Genomic DNA, 20085 nt, shown 5'->3' with positions numbered 1-20085 from the left:
CAATCAAAAGACTGGGGTGACTGAATCAAAGAGAAAACAAGACTTATCTTTATGTTACCAATAGAAGTCTACCCAAGAAAGAAGAAAAATCCCAAATGAATAATCTAATCTTGCATTTAAAATAAATATAAAAAGAAGAACAAGTAAATCCCAAAGTTAGTAGAAGGAAAGAAATAATAAAGATCAGAGGGGAAATACGTGAAATGCAGACTTAAAAAAAGAAAGAAAAAATTAGTTAAACACAGAGATGGATCTTTGACATAATTTTAAAACCTTGAAAACTTTTAGCCAAACTCATCAAGAAAAAGAGCTCAAAGAAATAAAACCAGAAATTAAAGATATGTTACAACTAACACTGTGAAAATATAAAGGATATAAAATATTACTCTGAAAATCTTTATCCTAACAAGTTGGACAACCTAGAAGAAATGGATAAATTCCTAGAAACATTCAACCTTCCCAGACTGAACCAGGAAAATACAGAAATCTGTACAGACCAGTTACTAGTGAGGAAATTGAATCAGTAATCAAAACTCCCTACAAACAAAATTGAGGATGAGTTGGCTTCACAGGTGAATTCTACCAAACATTTAATGAAGAGTTAAGGTCTTTCTCAAACTACTGAAAGAAGGGGAAGGAATGTTTCCTAATGCATTCTATAGGAGCAGTATTACCCTGATACCAAAATCAGACAAAGACACTGCAAGAAGAGAAAAGAAAATTACAGGCCATATCCCTGATGACTCAAAGCTGAAAAAAATCTCCCCCAAAATATTAGCAAACTAAATTCAAAAATACATTAAAAAGATCATTCACCATGACCAAATGGAATTTATTCCAGAGATCCAAGGATGGTTCAATAGCCAGAAATCAGTGTTAATAAAATGATAATGATATTGTCACCTGAATAATACAAAAAGTTCACTGATAAAATTCAACCCATTCATGATAAAAACTCTCCACAACGTGGGTAAAGAGGGAACATATTTCAACATAACAAAGACCATATATGACAAACCCACAGCTAGCATCATACTCAGTGGTGCAAATCTGAAAGCACTCCCTCTAAGGTTAGGAACAAGACAAAAATATTCTCTCACTCACCACTTTTATTCAGCATAGACCTGGAAGTCCTAGCCACAGCAATCAGAAAAGGAAAAAGAAAGGTAACCAAATTGTTAAGGAAGAAGTATAATTGTCATCATTGGCAGATGGCATAATACTATATATATAAAATCCTAAAGACTCCACCAAAAATCTGCTAAAACTAATAAATGAGTTCAGTAAAGTCGCACAATACAAAATCAACAGAAAAATCTGTTGCATTTCTATGTAGAAATAAACTAACAGAAAGAGAAATTAGAAAACCATCCCAATTTACAATTGCATCAAAAAGAATAAAATACCTAAGAATAAATTTAACCAAGGAGGTCAAAGACCCATACTTTGAAAACTATAAGACACTGATGAAAGCAAGTGAAGACAACACAAATAAATGGAAAGATATAAATGCTCATGGATTGGAAGAATTAATATCATTAAAAGGTACACACTATCCAAAACAGTCTACAGATTCAATGCCATCCCTATTAAAATACCAATGGCATTTTTCACAGAACTGGAACAAGTAATCCTAAAATTTGCATAAAACCACAATAGACTCTGAATAGCTGAAGCAATTCTGAAAAAGAAGAGCAAAGCTGGAGGTATCACGCCTTTTGATTTCAAACAATACAACAAAACTATTAGTAATCAAAACAGTATGATACTGGAACAAAAACAGACACATAGATGAATAGAACAGAAGAGAGAGCCCAGAACTAAACTCCTTCATGTACAGTCAACTAGTATTTGAATAGAAGGCAAGACAACCCAATAGAAAAAAGATAGTCTCTTCAACAAATGGTGTTGGATAATCACATGCATAATAATGAAACTGGATGGCTGTTTTCCACGACTCACAAAAATTTACCATGAGTAAGTTACAGATTTGAAAAAAACACCTGAAATCGTATTTTTTTCCTTCTCCTAAAAGATACTGAGGAAGCTTCTTGTCATTGGTGTTGGCAATTATTTTGTTTGGATATGGCATAAGCAACAAACACAAAAATGAACAAAAATCAAACTGAAAAGTGTCTACACAGCAAAAGAAACAATCAATAAAATGGAAAGGCAACATAGACAATGGGAGAAAATATATACAAACCATACATCAGAAAATATTTGCAAACCATATATCAGATAAGGGCTTGATATCCAATATATGTAAAAATTCATACAACTCAATAACAAATCAGAACTAAACAATTTTAAAAATGGACATTGGAATTGAATAGATAATTTTTTAAAAGACATCCAAATGACCAACAGATGTATGAAAAGGTGCTCAACATCACTAATCATCAAGGACATGCAATGAAAGTCATCAAGGAAATGCAATGACAAAAAAATGAGATAACAAAAATAAGTTAGATACCTTAGGTATCTAATAGGACACTTCTGTTAGAATGGCCAAAATCAGGAAGAGAAGAGATAACAAATATTGGTGAATATGTGGAGAAAGGCAATGCTTATATACTATTGCTGGGAAGGTAATTGTTTTGGCCACAATTAAAAACACTATGGAGCTTCCTTAAAAATTTGCAAATAGAACTACCATATGATCTAGAAAATCCACGTCTGGGTAAATATCAAATGGAAATAAAAACGGGATGTCTGAAAGATCTGCCCTCCCATGTTTATTGCAGCATTATTCACAATAGCCAAGATATGGAAACAACCTAAGTATCCATCAGTGGATGAATGAAGAAGGCATGATAAATACATACAGTGGATTATTATTTAGCACTGGGGGTGCAGGATATCCTGCCAGTTTCGACATCATGGATGGAACTTGATAGCATGGTGCTAAGTGAGATAAACCAGACAGAGAAAGACAAATACTGTAGGATATCACGGGTGTGTGGAAGATCAAAAAGTCTTAACTCATAGAAACAGAGAGTAGAATGATGTTTCCAGGGGCAGGGGAATTGGAGAGATATTGTTAAAGGGTCCAAATTTAGAACTAGAAGATAAGTAATTCTGGAAATATAATGTGCACCATTGTGATACTAATGGACAACACTGTATTATATACCTGACAGAGGTCTGTCTCCTAAGGAAGCCCTTGACCTTAGAAACAGACTTCCCACACTTTATTATACATTTTGAAAGAGAAATGCTTCAAAGAGGATGCCTATGGCTGCCCAGGGGCCACACAACCTTTATTCATACTGTATTCTTTCCTTGGCATGGGGAAAGCCCTCACATACTTTCCCAGAGGTGCAATAATTCCCCGTCTCTCAATCCTGTCCATGTGGAATCTCATGGAAGATTTGGAAAAGCCTTCGAATACCTCTTCCCTTACAGTTCTTTAATTGAAATAATTCATGTCACTCATCAAAACTGAGGCCCAAAACAACATTCAGAACCCAAATGAATCTTTAAGAAAAATACGTAAATGTGATGACATCCATTTCATATTAGCTTGTTCATTTCTAAGTAATCTCACAAATCAAATGTTATTATTGCTACACATTTTCTTACTTTGTTTCACCAGCTCATAACCACCAAAAATTGTATGACCTGCTTCAGATACCAAAAACTGGCCAGGGTTGAGAACCCTGCATATCCCACTGCTTATTTTCTATCCTGGCCCTTGAAGCTTTCTGGAAAATATCAGGATCAAACTACAAGTAACCATTCTACTCCATCCGTTATATCACCTCATTCAACCACAAATCTCTAGAACATAAAATTTAACAGAAAATAGGAACGAATGTATTCCAGTTTTCCATATTTGTTCTTAGTCTCTGCAATATTGAATATCGAGTTACTTTATTGTTACAATGCATTCTCACAATAAACATGAACGGATGCTTAAAATATCAGAAACATTTTGATAGTGCGAACCATCGACTGTATGTCCACCAAGGTAAATTTTCCAGATTTAATGGGACAGGAAAAGAGAGGTTTGAGTTCCACAATATCAGAAATTGCTACTGGTTTGTGACATAGATTTTGAATACCACCTCTCATCAGAAATCATTAGAATCATAACCAAACGGCACTGAAGGGATGACAGGCTTCATTATTTCTCCTTGGATTCAAATCACACCCTCTTTCTATGGACTATAGCTGGTGGAAAACAGGATGTGACAAAAACCTTATTTGGCAATCAGCACTGAACAAGGTCTTAGACAAACATCAGCTCTCTCAGACAACTCTTTCCAGGAGGCATAACCAGGCCAATTGTACAGCCTTGTTTCTGTCCAAAGGCACATCCCCTCCCATGGTCCATTCCCATTCTGGTCAGAAACACAGAACATGGATCACCATTGTGTCTGGATTACACTGCATCAGAACATTTGGGAGACAGGGTTTTTATACTCCTGGAGCCTCGGCCAAGTATCACTCCTTTAGGACACTGAACAGGGCTTGATTTCAGAAGAAAACAGAAGCAACAAGTTTCTGAATCTTGAGTTTTGCAAATATTTGTGGGTAGATTAAATGAGGAGGGCACTTTTCACATAGGGTGTGAGTAATGAAGTTTCAAAACTTAAAAATATTGTGCTTGTGGGGCTTTGCATAGGCTGTTGGTGCTTTTTGTCATAGTACCTGTCAAATCCTTCTTCATTGCCCAAAGGTAGTACGAATTTTTACTATTATCTATTCATGGCCTGAGTATTGTGGGTTAAGGGAATTCTGACAGGATGAATGTGTGAGAAATCTTGGAATATCTGAAGTCAGCAATACCTTCCTTTCTTTTGCAACCTTTTCAAGGCATCTTTGATTTCCTTGTTCCTCAGACTGTAAATCAAGGGATTCAACATGGGAATCATCACTGTGTAGAAGACTGATGCGAATCTGTCAAAGTTGGAAGAACCACCAGAGCTGGAACTCAAATAGACAAACATACTTGAGGTATAGAAGAGGGAAACTGCTGTCAGGTGAGAAGCACAGGTATTGAAAGCCTTGGACCTGCCTTTAGCTGTAGTGATCTTCATGATGGAGATGACGATATAGCCATAAGATATCATGACAACAAGACTATTTATTATCCCAAAGATCACTGCTAATATAGCAAGTAAAAGTTGGGGAAAGAAAGTGTCAGTGCAGGACAGGACTAACAGTTGGGGCAGGTCACAGAAGAAGTGGTGGATGACATTAGGCCCACAGAAGTGGAGTTGAAGAATGGCACACAGTTGGGATACAGAACCAAAGATTCCAGCCATGTAGGATCCCAGCACCATCGCAACACAGAGGGTGGGTGACATGATTGATGAATAGAGAAGTGGATTACAAATGGCAGCATAGCGGTCATAGGCCATGGCTGTCATGAGACAAGTCTCAGTCAGTCCCATGGCTGAAAAGAAGAAGTACTGAACAGCACAACCCACTAGACTAATAGTATGCTGTTCCTGCAAAAAGTCAGAGAGCATCTTGGGGGCTGTGGAGGTCACATAGCTGATGTCTAGGAAGGACAGGTTGCTGAGGAAGAAGTACATGGGTGTGTGGAGGTGGGAATCCATCCTTATTAAGATGATGAGGCTCAGGTTCCAAGTCAGAGTTGTAACGTAGATCACCAGGAACACAACAAAGAGCACTGCTTTCATTCTGGGAAAATCGGAGAAGCCCAAGAGGATGAAGTGGTTGATCTCTGTAATATTTCCTCTCCTAATCATAGCCTTGGTGCTCCTGGGATCAGAAAAGAGACAAGAGAATGCACGACTGACCCAACGGAAATGACAGCATTACAGTTCTCCCATGTGCCAGTTTTTTCCTCCATGGAGCACAAGAAAAAGGGAAATGCTCCCTGTCTTGCTGTAACCACTGCTGCTTTTCATCTCACATTGTTGAGTACCTGCTCAGTGCTTCAGGTTCTCAGTTAAGGCATGAAGTCCTATGAGAACTGAAGGACATATTTAAACACGTGATGGAGAAATTTTAGAAACAGTAGAAAATCTGTGATTATTGTACATGGAGATCATTGATGAAAATGTTTTCTCAAAACTTCTGTTTATTCATTATATAACTATGCTTTCTGATAATAATAGTGTAATGATTTGAAATAGACCTTCTGTCCCACATGGTCATCCTGATAAATTTAAAAAATTGCTTCCATTCTCTATGAGAAAAATAATTACCCTATTTGTAGTAATTTCTCATCTTTTACAAGTGTATTGAATATATCATCTCCAAACTGGCCTGAAAATTATATCACAATTTATAACTCTGGTAATATTTTTGTAGGGCACAGCATGTGTGACCAAAGAAGTTATAGAGTAAATGTTCTTATGGAAGTCTTCATAGAAAGTACACCAAAGGGAGGCTAGTATAGCTAACTACTGACCTCAATATATTATTAACTTAAGGTATTTTTCTACCCAAGCAACAGCATGGGACTATAGTTCAATGTTCCGATTTTGGAGATTTTGTTCTGATACCATCTTGTTCTATGTACCTGCCCCTGTGGCTTAAACACACTAAGATTTACCACTTACAATAAATAAGAACAATGAGAGCCCTTGAAACATCATGTTACTGGGAGGGCTATAGGGAAATTCATGCAAATGCTCAGCACTCAATCCAGTACATAGCAACTGTTTCAAAAGGTGTTGACTATTATTATCATTAGTTGATTACAGGTAACCATGAATTACAGTTGTACCCATGGATAGGAATGCCAGGGCTGCTAGAGTTTTATGGATCCATTTAGCGAATTTCCTGAGAGATCACCAGCCTTCTAGGCAGTCAGGCATTATTACCTCTAGGCAGACATACATTCAGACCTCAGGTAGAAGCAAATCGCCTGGGGCCATGAAGATACAAGCTGGTAAATGATTTCATATCAGGCTTGTTTGAGTTTGAGTCCACTTGGGTCAGTTGATGAGCAACATCATGCTGTGATGGGCCTTGATGCAGAGAAAGAGTCCAAGTGGAAAATTTCAATTCTCAAGTACTTCATAGTTTTATTTAATATTTTTTGTTGACACAGTCAGCTGTTTAGAACTTAGTAACAGATTCATAATAGATATAACCTCTTGGTTATGATCCATAAATTTTCTGACCTTCCTTGAAACGAAAGAATTAATCATTGAGAATAGCCAAGTAATTTTTTGACAAAGATTAATAATGAAAAGGGCTTGAAATGAGCAAACAAGCAAAACCCAAATCAGGAAAAGACCATAATACAGAGAACAAACTACTGGTTGCCGTAAGACTTTGGGGTAGGGGAATGGGTGAAATAGGTGATGGGATAGAGGTACAAACTTCCAATTGTAGAATAAATTATTTATGAGATTTTTATCCCTTACAGCATAGGGAATAGAGTCAATAACTGTATGGTGACAAATGGTAACTACATTTACAGTGGTAAGATTTCATAATGGATAAAATTGTATCCCTATGCTGCACACCTGAAACTAATATATTGTATGTCAAGTATACTATAATTTTTAAAAATGAAAAAGGTTTAAATATAAAAAATTGAAGAAGTAAATAAAAAGCCTTGTACTTTCAGATATTAAAAAGTTTAATAAACATGAATAATTAATGATTCTTGTAGAAATAGAAAAGCATCATAAGAACATACGGAAACTGTGGAAAAAATGGAAATATTAGTAAAAATTGAATATACGATAAAATTAGTACTCCCTTTTAAGTTAGTATTTCAGTTGATAGCTAAGGATAAACACTTATTTTGCCTTTAAGTAATCTTGGGATGGGAAGGATCTATCTGAAATACAACACCAAAACAGAAAACATAAAGAAGAAAATACTATTTAACAATTTAAAATATGGTTACAGCAGAAAAATCCACCTAAGTAAAATACCCTTGAAACACAGTTGCTGAATTGGGAAAAAAAGAATCACAAAACATAAAAAAAAACAATGTACTAATGCCTTTAACATAAAAAGCATAAATTAATAAAGAATACACATTGCCATATATTGCTGATAATTGCACAATAGTTCCACCTTACTAGAAGAAAAAAAACCCTTTATATAATCTCTCCCTCACACACACACACACCCATGAACCAATTACAAATACCAAAATAATGAGTGGTATGATTTTGGTATTCTTTATACTTGTATTTTCAATTTTCTTCAACTCCTATTTTTATAATTAGAAAATCTATTAAGATACATAAATCCGTAAACCTTAATCGTTAGCACAGAGAGACAGAGGGAAACTGAGAGAGGGGGAAAATGATGGAAAAAGAATGAGAGGGAAGACTTCAGACTTTCCTGACTTTTATTTCCTGGCATAGGACTCTTAGCCAGTTATTACCCTCTCTGTGCTCCAGTGGCCTCATGTATAAACGGGGCTATAGTGCTTACCACCTCACGGGGTTGCTGCAAGGATTGAATAGCAAAAAGGGCTTAAAACAGTAGGAGCTAAATAAATGTTAGCAATTATCATTCCCAAAGTCTTTCCTCTCTGTGAAAGAAAAATAAGGCAGAACTAATACTGAAGCATCAGGGACTCTTCATATAATTATTACTGAAACAGATGGTCTCTAAACCCAAGAATATTGTTAATAAATGATCATCTTGGTTTCCATCTTGTATTGCTCTATTATCTCCCACTCAGATGGATTATCAACTCATGATGCCACTTTTTATGTTCCACTACCACCAAATCCAGCTGAAATGATAATACTGATGAGGTACAGCCCATGGCCTAGTGGAGCTGGTTTATTTAACAAGAATCTGGTTATACTAACATATTAGTAATTGCATTGCACAGTAAACAACATATTGACTATACTAATAAATGGTTCATTGAAGCTGTTTTGGATGTGGAAGTAAAAATATCCTACTTTGCTTCACCTCAACTGTATTTATATGAACTTGGAAATCATTCTGCTACTCTTTGACTAGAGTGCTGCCATGTAATTTCTCAAGTGTTTTATCCAAGAGGAGTTAGATTCAATGAAAATGTTTTGGAAACATGGACTGCCACACATACCATCTCCAAAAATACTAACATAATAGATCAAACCTGTGAAAATAATTCAAGCTTTGATCAAGCAGTTGCACTAAAATTCTTCTCTTTATTACATTCTGGGAACAGAGGCAGCCATAACTAAATGCGTTCTGTCTAACCCATCAGGGGCCCAAAAAGAGTGAGGAGTGGTGGGTTGTTTTACTTATTCATGATAAAACTGACCCTGAAAACATATACTTTAAAATCTGGTAAGCTATAAAAAAGGGGGAAACATTCTAAATATAATCACTCTATTTGAATAATTTTTTCCTTCTGTTCACTAACTTATTAAAAGGTGTTGGAATAGAAAAGATGACTGAGGTAAATAAGCTGGAGGTTTTACTATGTGGATAGAGTTAATACAAAACTTTTCCAAACGTCTCTCTTTAGGACATAGTTTACAAGGTTGTGGAGAGTATACTGTGGGGTTAAGAAAGACGGGATGTCGCTGAATGGAGAAAATAGAAGTAAAAGAAGGTAAAAGAGGGCAACACTACCTGTGCTCGGCGGGGCATCTCTGAGACTGTGTCAACCAGCTACTGCCTGCATATCACGAGGCTCCTCGAAGATGACAACAGGGAACTATTTGCAACATTTCAAAAGAAATGAAATTATACCAGAATCCTCTCTCATATCATTATGTAGTAACTAATTTGTCTTTCCCTACTCAGAAATTATGAATCAAAGCTAAAATTTAAATGGAAATAAAGTTTTCATTATTATAAAAGCAGAATCCTCAAGGGAAAAATTACATTAAAAGGGTCTTTGGGATGGATAAAGTTAGGAAACAAACATATTTAAACTTAGGATATCCCCCTATACTTTAGTAAATTATTATTTTTGATTAAGTCTTCATTTAGTAACTTTTAAAATTTGTTAGCATTTAGAGGCATTGCCTATTATATTGTAGAGAATCCTATTATCCAAAGTTTACAGGTGAAAAAACCAGAAGGCAAGAGAGTTCAAATTCACATCCTTAAGAAACTGAAGAACTAGAGCTCAACACCTGCCTCTCACCCCAGAGTAATAGCTGAAATGTTAGGTAAGAGGTTAATCTTTTCACTGAAGGACAGACAACATGGATAAGGAGAAAACCCAAGGAAGATCCCTAAGTTGAGGGTGTGGAGGGGAGGGAGAGGGAGACTGACGAACGGGGACACTGAGGACCACAAACCTCGTCCGCACATTCCTACCGGGAGGATCCCATGGCTATTGAGACAGCACGGGATCCACTGATCCCTCTGATCTCGCCCTCTCACCTTGATGCCGAGACCCCAGGAACACAGAGTTCTCACCAAAGGTTGAAGCTGCTTATTTCTTTTCCAAAAGGGTTTTCTCAGTGAGTCCTATTACACTCCAAGACAGGAGCTTTAGTCTATAAACTGGCTGTCCTCTCACAGCGAGAGAGATGCCCACACCTGGGGGTCCTCTTAAATGTGTTATTAAGGGCAGAGGTGCCAGGAGAAAAGACCGTTAGAGGGAGAAAAGCCCACAGGTACTTGCTCTCTGGAGACATGGTTGTCAGGGAGGTTTTGTCCCAGCTAAGCTCATGCCCCAATTTGCCACGTGCCTTCTGATATAATCACCCAGTTCCCCAATGGTCCTATCATGATCTCATGATGGTAGTTTTTGTTTTAGCAACTGTGGAGTCAGTAGAACTGCTATGGACCTAGGGATCACCTACTCTGATACCTTCAATTTACAAATGAGGAATCTGAAACAAGAAGAGATAAAATATTCCATGAACATGACACAGCTTGCTGGGAAAGTTTCAGAACAGTAAAGTAGATCTGTGGATACCTCACTGTTTATAAAGCACTCCCATTACACACAGACACACACACACAGATACACACACACACACACGTGCAAGCATTTTTTCAAGTACCTGATCTTAATCACTCATCACAGCAAACCTGTAGGGCAGACATGGCATTATTTTCTAAGCATAAGTGAGGAAATTGAGGCATTAAGGGATACAATAAAATTAATTCATGACAGAATCATGACTTTTGATGGTTCCAGTATGAATACTGGTATCAGCCAAGGTGGGTGGAATTCTGGCTTTCCACTTGCTGGTTTGTGACCTCGAGCAAATTAACCTCTCCTGGTCTCAGTACTGGCACCAATAAAATAGAGCTGATAGTAGTGGCTACTTCATTAAGTAGCTCTTCATAGAGATAAGCAAATTAGATAATGACTACATAGCACTTATTGGAGTGTGTCATACACAGCATGCCTCCTATTCATAGTAGATATAATTTTGGTATTCTGAATTGGAATTCTTTCCAAGATATTATGCTGTATTGCTAATCCCTCAGTTAATATATCTATATAACATCATTCCTACAATTATTGTTTGGCTCTTTTTTTAATGGTGCTCATTTGACTGGAGTCAAAAAGTATAAACTTTCAGTTATAAATAAGTCATGGGCTGCAATGTACTGTATTCCATCATGGTGTATGATCTTTTAAAGTATTGTTGAATTCAGTTTGCCAATATTTTTATGAGGACTTTTGCACCTATGTTCATTCAGATATTGAACTTTTCTTTCTTTTCTATTAGTGTCCATGTCCATTTTTGGTATCATTTAAATGCTGCCCTCATAAAATGGATTTAGAAGTGTTACTTCCTCTTCCACTTTTTGGAAGAATTTGAGAAGGATTCTCAATAATTCTTCTTTAAATGTTTCATAGAATCCACCAGTGAAGCCATTTGGTTCTGAAATTTTGGTAGGAAGTTTTTGATTACTGATTCAGTCTTCTTGCTAATTGGTCTATTGAGATTTTTTATTTCCTCATGATTCAGTCTTGGTGAATTGTGTGTTTTTACCATTTGTCCATTTCTTCTAGCTGGCCCTGTTTGTTGGTTTATAATTGTTCGTGGTAGTCTCATATTGTGCTTTGTATTTCTGTGGTATCACTTTTAATGTCTTTACTTTCATTGATAAATTTATATATTTCACTTCTCTCTCTTTTTCTGTTGAGGAGTATAGCTAAAGGTTTGCCTGTTATGTTTATCAGTTTAAAAAGGCAGTGCTTAGTTTCATTAATGTTTCCTACTATCCTTCAGTTTGATTATATGTACTTCCACTCTGATCTTTGTTATTTCCTTCCTTCTACTACTTAGTTATAGTTACATACATTATAAACTTTTTTTTTTTTAAATAATTATTTTTTATTGAAGGGTAGTTGACACACAGTATTACATTACATTAGTTTCAAGTGTACAACACAGTGATAAAACATTTATATACATAATTCTAGGTTCCAGCTATCACCCTACCAAGCTGTTACAATATCTTGACTATATTCCTTATGCTATACATTACATCCCGGTTACTTATTTATTTTACCATTGGAGGTCTGTCCTTTTTTATTTATTTATTTATTTTTATTTATTTATTTATTTTTTGTGAGGGCATCTCTCATATTTATTGATCAAATGGTTGTTAACGACAATAAAATTCTGTATAGCGGACTCAATGCACAATCATAAATCAACCCCAAGCCTAATTCTGAACAGTCTCCAATCTTCTAAAGTATAATGAACAAGTTCTTACATGGTGAACAAATTCTTACATAGTGAATAAGTTCTTACATGGTGATCAGTGCAAGGGAAGTCATCACAGAAACTCTTGGTTTTGATCACGCATTATGAACCATAAACAATCAGGTCAAATATGAATATTCATTTGATTTTTTTTTAGGTAATTATTTTTTATTGAAGGGTAGTTGACACACAGTATTACATTACATGAGTTTCAGGTGTACAACATAGTGATTCAACATTTATATACATGACAATTCTAGGTACCAGCTATCACCATACCAAGCTGTTACAATATCTTGACTATATTCATTACATCCTGGTTACTTATTATTTTACCATTGGAAGTGTGTACTTTTTTTGTGTGTGTGAGGGCATCTCTCATATTTATTGATCAAATGGTTGTTAACAACAATAAAATTCTGTATAGGGGAGTCAATGCTCAATGCACAATCATTAATCCACCCCAAGCCTAATTTTCGTCAGTCTCCAATCTTCTGAGGCATAACAAACAAGTTCTTACATGGAGAACAAATTTTTACATAGTGAATAAGTTACATGGTGAACAGTACAAGGGCAGTCATCACAGAAACTTTCGGTTTTGCTCATGCATTATGAACTATAAACAGTCAGTTCAAATATGAATACTCATTTGATTTTTATACTTGATATATATGTGGATACCACATTTCTCTCTTTATTATTATGATTTTTAATAAAATGCTGAAGTGGTAGGTAGATACAAGATAAAGGTAGAAAACATAGTTTAGTGTTGTAAGAGAGCAAATGTAGATGATCAGGTGTGTGCCTGTAGACTATGTCTTAATCCAAGCTAGACAAGGGCAATAAAACATCCACGGATGCAGAAGATTTCTCTCAGAACAGGGGGGGGTGAGGTTCTAAGCCTCACCTCTGTTGATCCCCAATTTCTCACCTGATGACCCCCCTGCGACTGTGCCTGTCTTAGGTTGTTCCTCCCTTGAGGAATCTTATCCGTCTCTGGCTAACCAGTCATCTTCCGGGGCCATACAGGGAAATGTGAAGTTGGTAAGTGAGAGAGAAGCCTTATTGTTTGAAATGGTTAGCTTTTTATTTCTTTGCATATTTATGCCCTGTATCTTCTATGCCCAGCATTTGTCTTGAGGTATCTTTACCACTTGGAAGAATTATGATACTCAGTAAATTTGATATGGGGCACGAATTCTATTTAAGGGTTGTAATTAGGAAGGAAGTAGAAAAGCTATAGAAGTAGCAGGCAGAAGAAAACATGGGAAGATTGATTATTTCTTTGACATATCTTCTTGTAGAGTAACTTCAGCATGTATAGGTTTTAAGCTACTAATTAAATTGCGCACACACATTAACATAATAGGAGTATAGTTACATAACCAAAGCATACCTGTAATTACCAGCCATCTCCAGTGAAACCAAGAAAACCAGTTAGGCACCTTAGGCATTTGTGAAAACTCACCTAGGATATGGTGGATACTGTCCAACTGAACTTGAACAGTCTGAGAGAAATCAGACAAATTAAAACAACCAATTCCTGGGGAATGTTCACATCCCTTATGTTCTTTTAACAGCAAATAGTCCATAGTTGTAAGATTTTGGAGCACTACAATTTGCACTTCTCCTAATTCTTGATTGAGTTCCAACAGTATAGATCCAGTCAAATTTGTTGTTTTACTGTATGCACAGGCCAGCTTAGATATCTCCTTCCTCATTCCCATGGCAAGTCCAGGAACTGGTGGGTTGAGTGCATCTACAGCTGTAGCAGTGCGTGGATCTTTGTTGGGGTTTTTTGATGATCATCTTCTGGCATGAGTCTTCCAGAGAGTGCTGATGTTGGAAGTTCTTTTTCGTATCGTATCTTAGTTCATTTTCGGGGTAGCCCAATTAGGCTTTGATCCTCTGTATAAACACAAACAGACCCTTTGTCTACACTTTTATATGCCCTTTATACCCTTGTGTAGAACTCATTGGAGGTTACCACACAGGAAATGCATTTTTTTTTTGGTATCACTAATCTACACTTACATGATGAATATTATGTTTACTAGGCTCTCCCCTATACCAGGTCCCCCCTATAAACACCTTTACAGTCACTTTCCATCAGCAAAGCAAAATGTTGTAGAATCACTACTTGCCTTCTCTGTGTTGTACAGCCCTCCCTTTTCTCCTACTCCCCCATGCATGCTAATCGTAATACCCCCCTACTTCTCCCCCCCCTTATCCCTCCATACCCACCCATCCTCCCCAGTCCCTTTCCCTTTGGTATCTGTTAGTCCATTCTTGAGTTCTGAGATTCTGCTGCTGTTTTGTTCCTTCAGTTTTTCCTTTGTTCTTATATTCCACAGATAAGTGAAATCATTTGGTATTTCTCTTTCTCCGCTTGGCTTGTTTCACTGAGCATAATACCCTCCAGCTCCATCCATGTTGCTGCAAATGGTTGGATCTGCCCTTTTCTTCTGGCTGAGTAGTATTCCATTGTGTATATGTACCACATCTTCTTTATCCATTCATCTATCGATGGACATTTAGGTTGCTTCCAATTCTTGGCTATTGTAAATAGTGCTGCGATAAACATAGGGGTGCACTGATCTTTCTCGTACTTGATTGCTGCATTCTTAGGGTAAATTCCTAGCAGTGCAATTCCTGGGTCAAATGGTAGGTCTGTTTTGAGCATCTTGATGTACCTCCATACTGCTTTCCACAATGGTTGAACTAATTTACATTCCCACCAGCAGTGTAGGGGGGTTCCCCTTTCTCCACAGCCTTGCCAACATTTGTTGATGTTTGTCTTTTGGATGGCAGCCATCCTTACTGGTGTGAGGTGATACCTCATTGTAGTTTTAATTTGCATTTCTCTGATAATTAGCGATGTGGAGCATCTTTTCATGTGTCTGTTGACCATCTGTATTTCTTTTTTGGAGAACTGTCTGTTCAGTTCCTCTGCCCATTTTTTAATTGGGTTATTTGTTTTTTGTTTGTTGAGGCATGTGAGCTCTTTATATATTCTGGATGTCAAGCCTTTATCGGATGTGTCATTTTCAAATATATTCTCCCATACTGTAGGGTTCCTTTTTGTTCTATTGATGGTGTCTTTTGCTGCACAGAAGCTTTTCAGCTTAATATAGTCCCACTTGTTCATTTTTGCTGTTGTTTTCCTTGCCCGGGGAGATATGTTCAAGAAGAGGTCGCTCATGTTTATGTCTAAGAGGATTTTGCCTATGTTTTTTTCCATGAGTTTAATGGTTTCATGGCTTACATTCAGGTCTTTGATCCATTTTGAATTTACTTTTGTATATGGGGTTAGACAATGGTCCAGTTTCATTCTCCTACATGTAGCTGTCCAGTTTTGCCAGCACCATCTGTTGAAGAGACTGTCATTTCCCCATTGTATGTCCATGGCTCCTTTATCAAATATTAATTGACCATATATGTTTGGGTTAATGTCTGGAGTCTCTATTCTGTTCCACTGGTCTGTGGCTCTGTTCTTGTACCAGTACCAAATTGTCTTGATTACTATGGCTTTATAGTAGAGCTTGAAATTGGGGAGTGAGATCCCCCCTACTTTATTCTTCTTTCTCAGGATTGCTTTGGCTTTTCGGGGTCTTTGGTGTTTCCTTATGAATTTTTGAAATATTAGTTCCAGTTCATTGAAGAATTTTGCTGGTAATTTGATAGGGATTGCATCAAATCTGTATATTGCTTTGGGCAGGATGGCCATTTTGACGATATTAATTCGTCCTAGACACGAGCATGGGATGAGTTTCCATCTGTTAGTGTCCCCTTTAATTTCTCTTAAGAGTGACTTGTAGTTTTCAGAGTGTAGGTCAATCACTTCTTTGGTTAGATTTATTCCTAGGTATTTTATTCTTTTTGATGCAATTGTGAATGGAGTTGTTTTCCTGATTTCTCTTTCTGTTGGTTCATTGTTAGTATGTAGGAAAGCTACAGATTTCTGTGTGTTAATTTTGTATCCTGCAACTTTGCTGTATTCCGATATCAGTTCTAGTAGTTTTGGGGTGGAGTCTTTAGGGTTTTTTATGTACAGTATCATGTCATCAGCAAATAGTGACAGTTTAACTTCTTCTTTACCAATCTGGATTCCTTGTATTTCTTTGTTTTGTCTGATTGCAGTGGCTAGGACCTCCAGTACTATGTTAAATAACAGTGGGGAGAGTGGGCATCCTTGTCTAGTTCCCGATCTCAGAGGAAAAGCTTTCAGCTTCTCGCTGTTCAGTATAACGTTGGCTGTGGGTTTATGATATATGGCCTTTATTATGTTGAGGTACTTGCCCTCTATTCCCATTTTGCTGAGAGTTTTTATCATGAATGGATGCTGAATTTTGTCAAATGCTTTTTCAGCATCTATATAGATGATCATATGGTTTTTGTCTTTCTTTTTGTTGATTTAGTGGATGATGTTGATGGACTTTCGAATGTTGTACCATCCTTGCATCCCTGGGATGAATCCCACTTGGTCATGGTGTATGATCCTTTTGATATACTTTTGTATTCTCTTTGCTAATATTTTATTAAGTATTTTTGCATCTTCATTCATCAGGGATATTGGTCTGTAATTTTCTTTTTTGGTGGGGTCTTTGCCTGGTTTTTGTATTAGGGTGATGTTAGCTTCATAGAATGAGTTTGGGAATATCCCATACTCTTCTATTTTTTGGAAAACTTTAAGGAGACTGCGTGTTATGTCTTCTCTGTGTGTCTGATAAAATTCCGAGGTAAATTCGTCCGGCCCAGTTGTTTTGTTCTTGGGTAGTTTTTTAATTACCGTTTCAATTTCTTTGCTCATAATTGGTTTGTTTAACTTTTTTGTTTCTTCCTTGGTCAGTCTTGGAAGGTTGTATTTTTCTAGGAAGTTGTCCATTTCTTCTAGGTTTTCCAGCTTCTTGACATATAGATATTCATAGTAGTCTCTAATAATTCTTTGTATTTCTGTGTAGTCTGTCGTGATTTTTCCGTTCTCATTTGTGATTGTGTTGATTTGTGTTGATTCTCTTTTTCTCTTAATAAGTTTTGCTAGAACCTTATCTATTTTGTTTATTTTCTCAAAGAACCAGCTCTTGGTTTCATTGATTTTTGCTATTGTTATATTCTTCTCAATTTTGTTTATTTCTTCTCTGATCTTTATTATGTCCCTCCTTCTGCTGACTTTAGTCCTCATTTGTTCTTCTTTTTCCAATTTCAATAACTGTGATGTTAGACTATTCATTTGGGATTTTTCTTGCTTCTGCAAGTGTGCCTGGATCGCTATATACTTTCCTCTTAAGACTGCTTTCACTGTGTCCCACAGAAGTTGGGGCTTTGTGTTATTGTTGTCATTTGTTTCTATGTATTCCTCGATCTCTATTTTAATTTGTTCATTGAGCCATTGATTATTTAGGAGCGTGTTGTTAAGCCTCCATGTGTTTGTGATCCTCTTTGCTTTCTTTGTACAGTTTATTTCTAGTTTTATGCCTTTGTGGTCTGAAAAGTTGGTTGGTAGGATTTCAATCTTTTGGAATTTTCTGAGGCTCTTTTTGTGGCCTAGTATGTGGTCTATTCTGGAGAATGCTCCATGTGCACTTGAGAAGAATGTATATTCTGTTGCTTTTGGATGTAGAGTTCTATAGATGTCTATTACGTCCATCTGCTCTTCTGTGTTGTTCAGTGCTTCCATGTCCTTACTTATTTTCTGCCCGGTGGATCTATCCTTTGGGGTGAGTGGTGTGTTGAAGTCTCCTAGAATGAATGCATTGCAGTCTATTTCCCCCTTTAGTTCTGTTAGTATTTGTTTCACATATGCTGGTGTTCCTGTGTTGGGTGCATATATATTTAGAATGGTTATATCCTCTTGTTGGACTGAGCCCTTTATCATTATGTAGTGTCCTTCTTTATCTCTTGTTACTTTCTTTGTTTTGAAGTCTATTTTGTCTGATATTAGTACTGCAACCCCTGCTTTCTTCTCGCTGTTGTTTGCCTGAAATATGCTTTTCCATCCCTTGACTTTTAGTCTGTGCATGTCTTTGGGTTTGAGGTGAGTTTCTTGTAAGCAGCATATAGATGGGTCTTGCTTTTTTATCCATTCTATTACTCTATGTCTTTTGATTGGTGCATTCAGCCCATTAACATTTAGGGTGACTATTGAAAGATATGTACTTATTGCCATTGCAGGCTCTAAATTCGTGGTTACCAAAGGTTCAAGGTTAGCCTCTTTAGTATCTTACTGCCTAACTTAGCTCGCTTATTGAGCTGTTATATACACTGTCTGGAGATTCTTTTCTTCTCTCCCTTATTATTCCTCCTCCTCGATTCTTCATATGTTGAGTGTTTTGTGCTGTGCTCTTTCTAGGAGTGCTCCCATCTAGAGCAGTCCCTGTAAGATGTTCTGTAGAGGTGGTTTGTGGAAAGCAAATTCCCTCAGCTTTTGTTTGTCTGGGAATTGTTTAATCCCACCATCATATTTGAATGATAGTCGTGCTGGATACAGTATCCTTGGTTCAAGACCCTTCTGTTTCATTGTATTAAATATATCATGCCATTCTCTTCTGGCCTGTAGGGTTTCTGTCGAGAAGTCTGATGTTAGCCTGATGGGTTTTCCTTTATAGGTGACCTTTTTCTCTCTAGCTGCCTTTAAAACTCTTTCCTTGTCCTTGATCTTTGCCATTTTAATTATTATGTATCTTGGTGTTGTCCTCCTTGGATCCTTTCTGTTGGGGGTTCTGTGTATTTCCATGGTCTGTTCAATTATTTCCTCCCCCAGTTTGGGGAAGTTTTCAGCAGTTATTTCTATACTTTCCATCTCTTTTCCTCTCTCTTCTTCTTCTGGAACCCCTATAATACGGATATTGTTCCTTTTGGATAGGTCACACAGTTCTCTTAATATTGTTTCATTCCTGGAGATCCTTTTATCTCTCTCTGCATCAGCTTCTATGCATTCCTGTTCTCTGATTTCTATTCCATCAATGGCCTCTTGCATCTTATCCATTCTGCTTATAAATCCTTCCAGAGTTTGTTTCACTTCTGTAATCTCTCTCCGGACATCTGTAATCTCCCTCTGGACTTCATCCCTTAGCTCTTTTATATTTCTCTGCAGTTCTGTCAGCCTGTTTATGATTTTTATTTTGAATTGTTTTTCAGGGTGACTGGTTAGGTCTGCCTCTGAAGATCCTTTCTCAGGTATAGTTTGAACTATCTTGGACTGGACTAAATTTTTTTGCCTTTTCATGGTGATAGCGGTGGCTGTAAGCAGGTTGCAAGTGTGTCAGCTGGGAGAAGAAAGTCCTTTCCTGCTTGATGGTTGCCTTGCCCTCCTCTGCTGCCTGTGATGGTTACCTGCACTCCTGGATTAGCCACCGGGTTAGTCACCTAAGCTGCTGTGGGTTGGGTCTCTGTCAGAGTAGCACGGAGCCCTGTGGAGAGTGGCAGGCATGCCAGGTGCACTCCTCTATGCTAGCAGCACCCCTGCAGGGCAGCTGTGTGACAGCAGCGGCCTTTGGGT

The 20085-nt window shown here is 37.1% G+C and overlaps 1 protein-coding gene across 1 annotated transcript; it reads right to left on the bottom strand.

Annotated features, from left to right (window-relative positions):
• Nucleotides 1-4784: 4784 nt before the first annotated feature.
• Nucleotides 4785-5723, bottom strand: LOC130684813 (olfactory receptor 5AN1-like). Its single transcript, XM_057507048.1, has one exon. The coding sequence runs from the start codon at nucleotides 5721-5723 to the stop codon at nucleotides 4785-4787; it is 939 nt and encodes a 312-aa protein (XP_057363031.1).
• Between the last annotated feature and the right edge of the window lie 14362 nt (nucleotides 5724-20085).

This window comes from Manis pentadactyla, chromosome 9 (assembly GCF_030020395.1).
Source record: "Manis pentadactyla isolate mManPen7 chromosome 9, mManPen7.hap1, whole genome shotgun sequence".
Classification (NCBI taxonomy): domain Eukaryota; kingdom Metazoa; phylum Chordata; class Mammalia; order Pholidota; family Manidae; genus Manis; species Manis pentadactyla.
This window is presented reverse-complemented; position numbering and strand designations above follow the sequence as displayed.

Bases quoted from the DNA above. Each gene is read 5' to 3' on its own strand.
- LOC130684813 (XM_057507048.1), bottom strand. From the start codon at position 5,723: ATGATTAGGAGAGGAAATATTACAGAGATCAACCACTTCATCCTCTTG.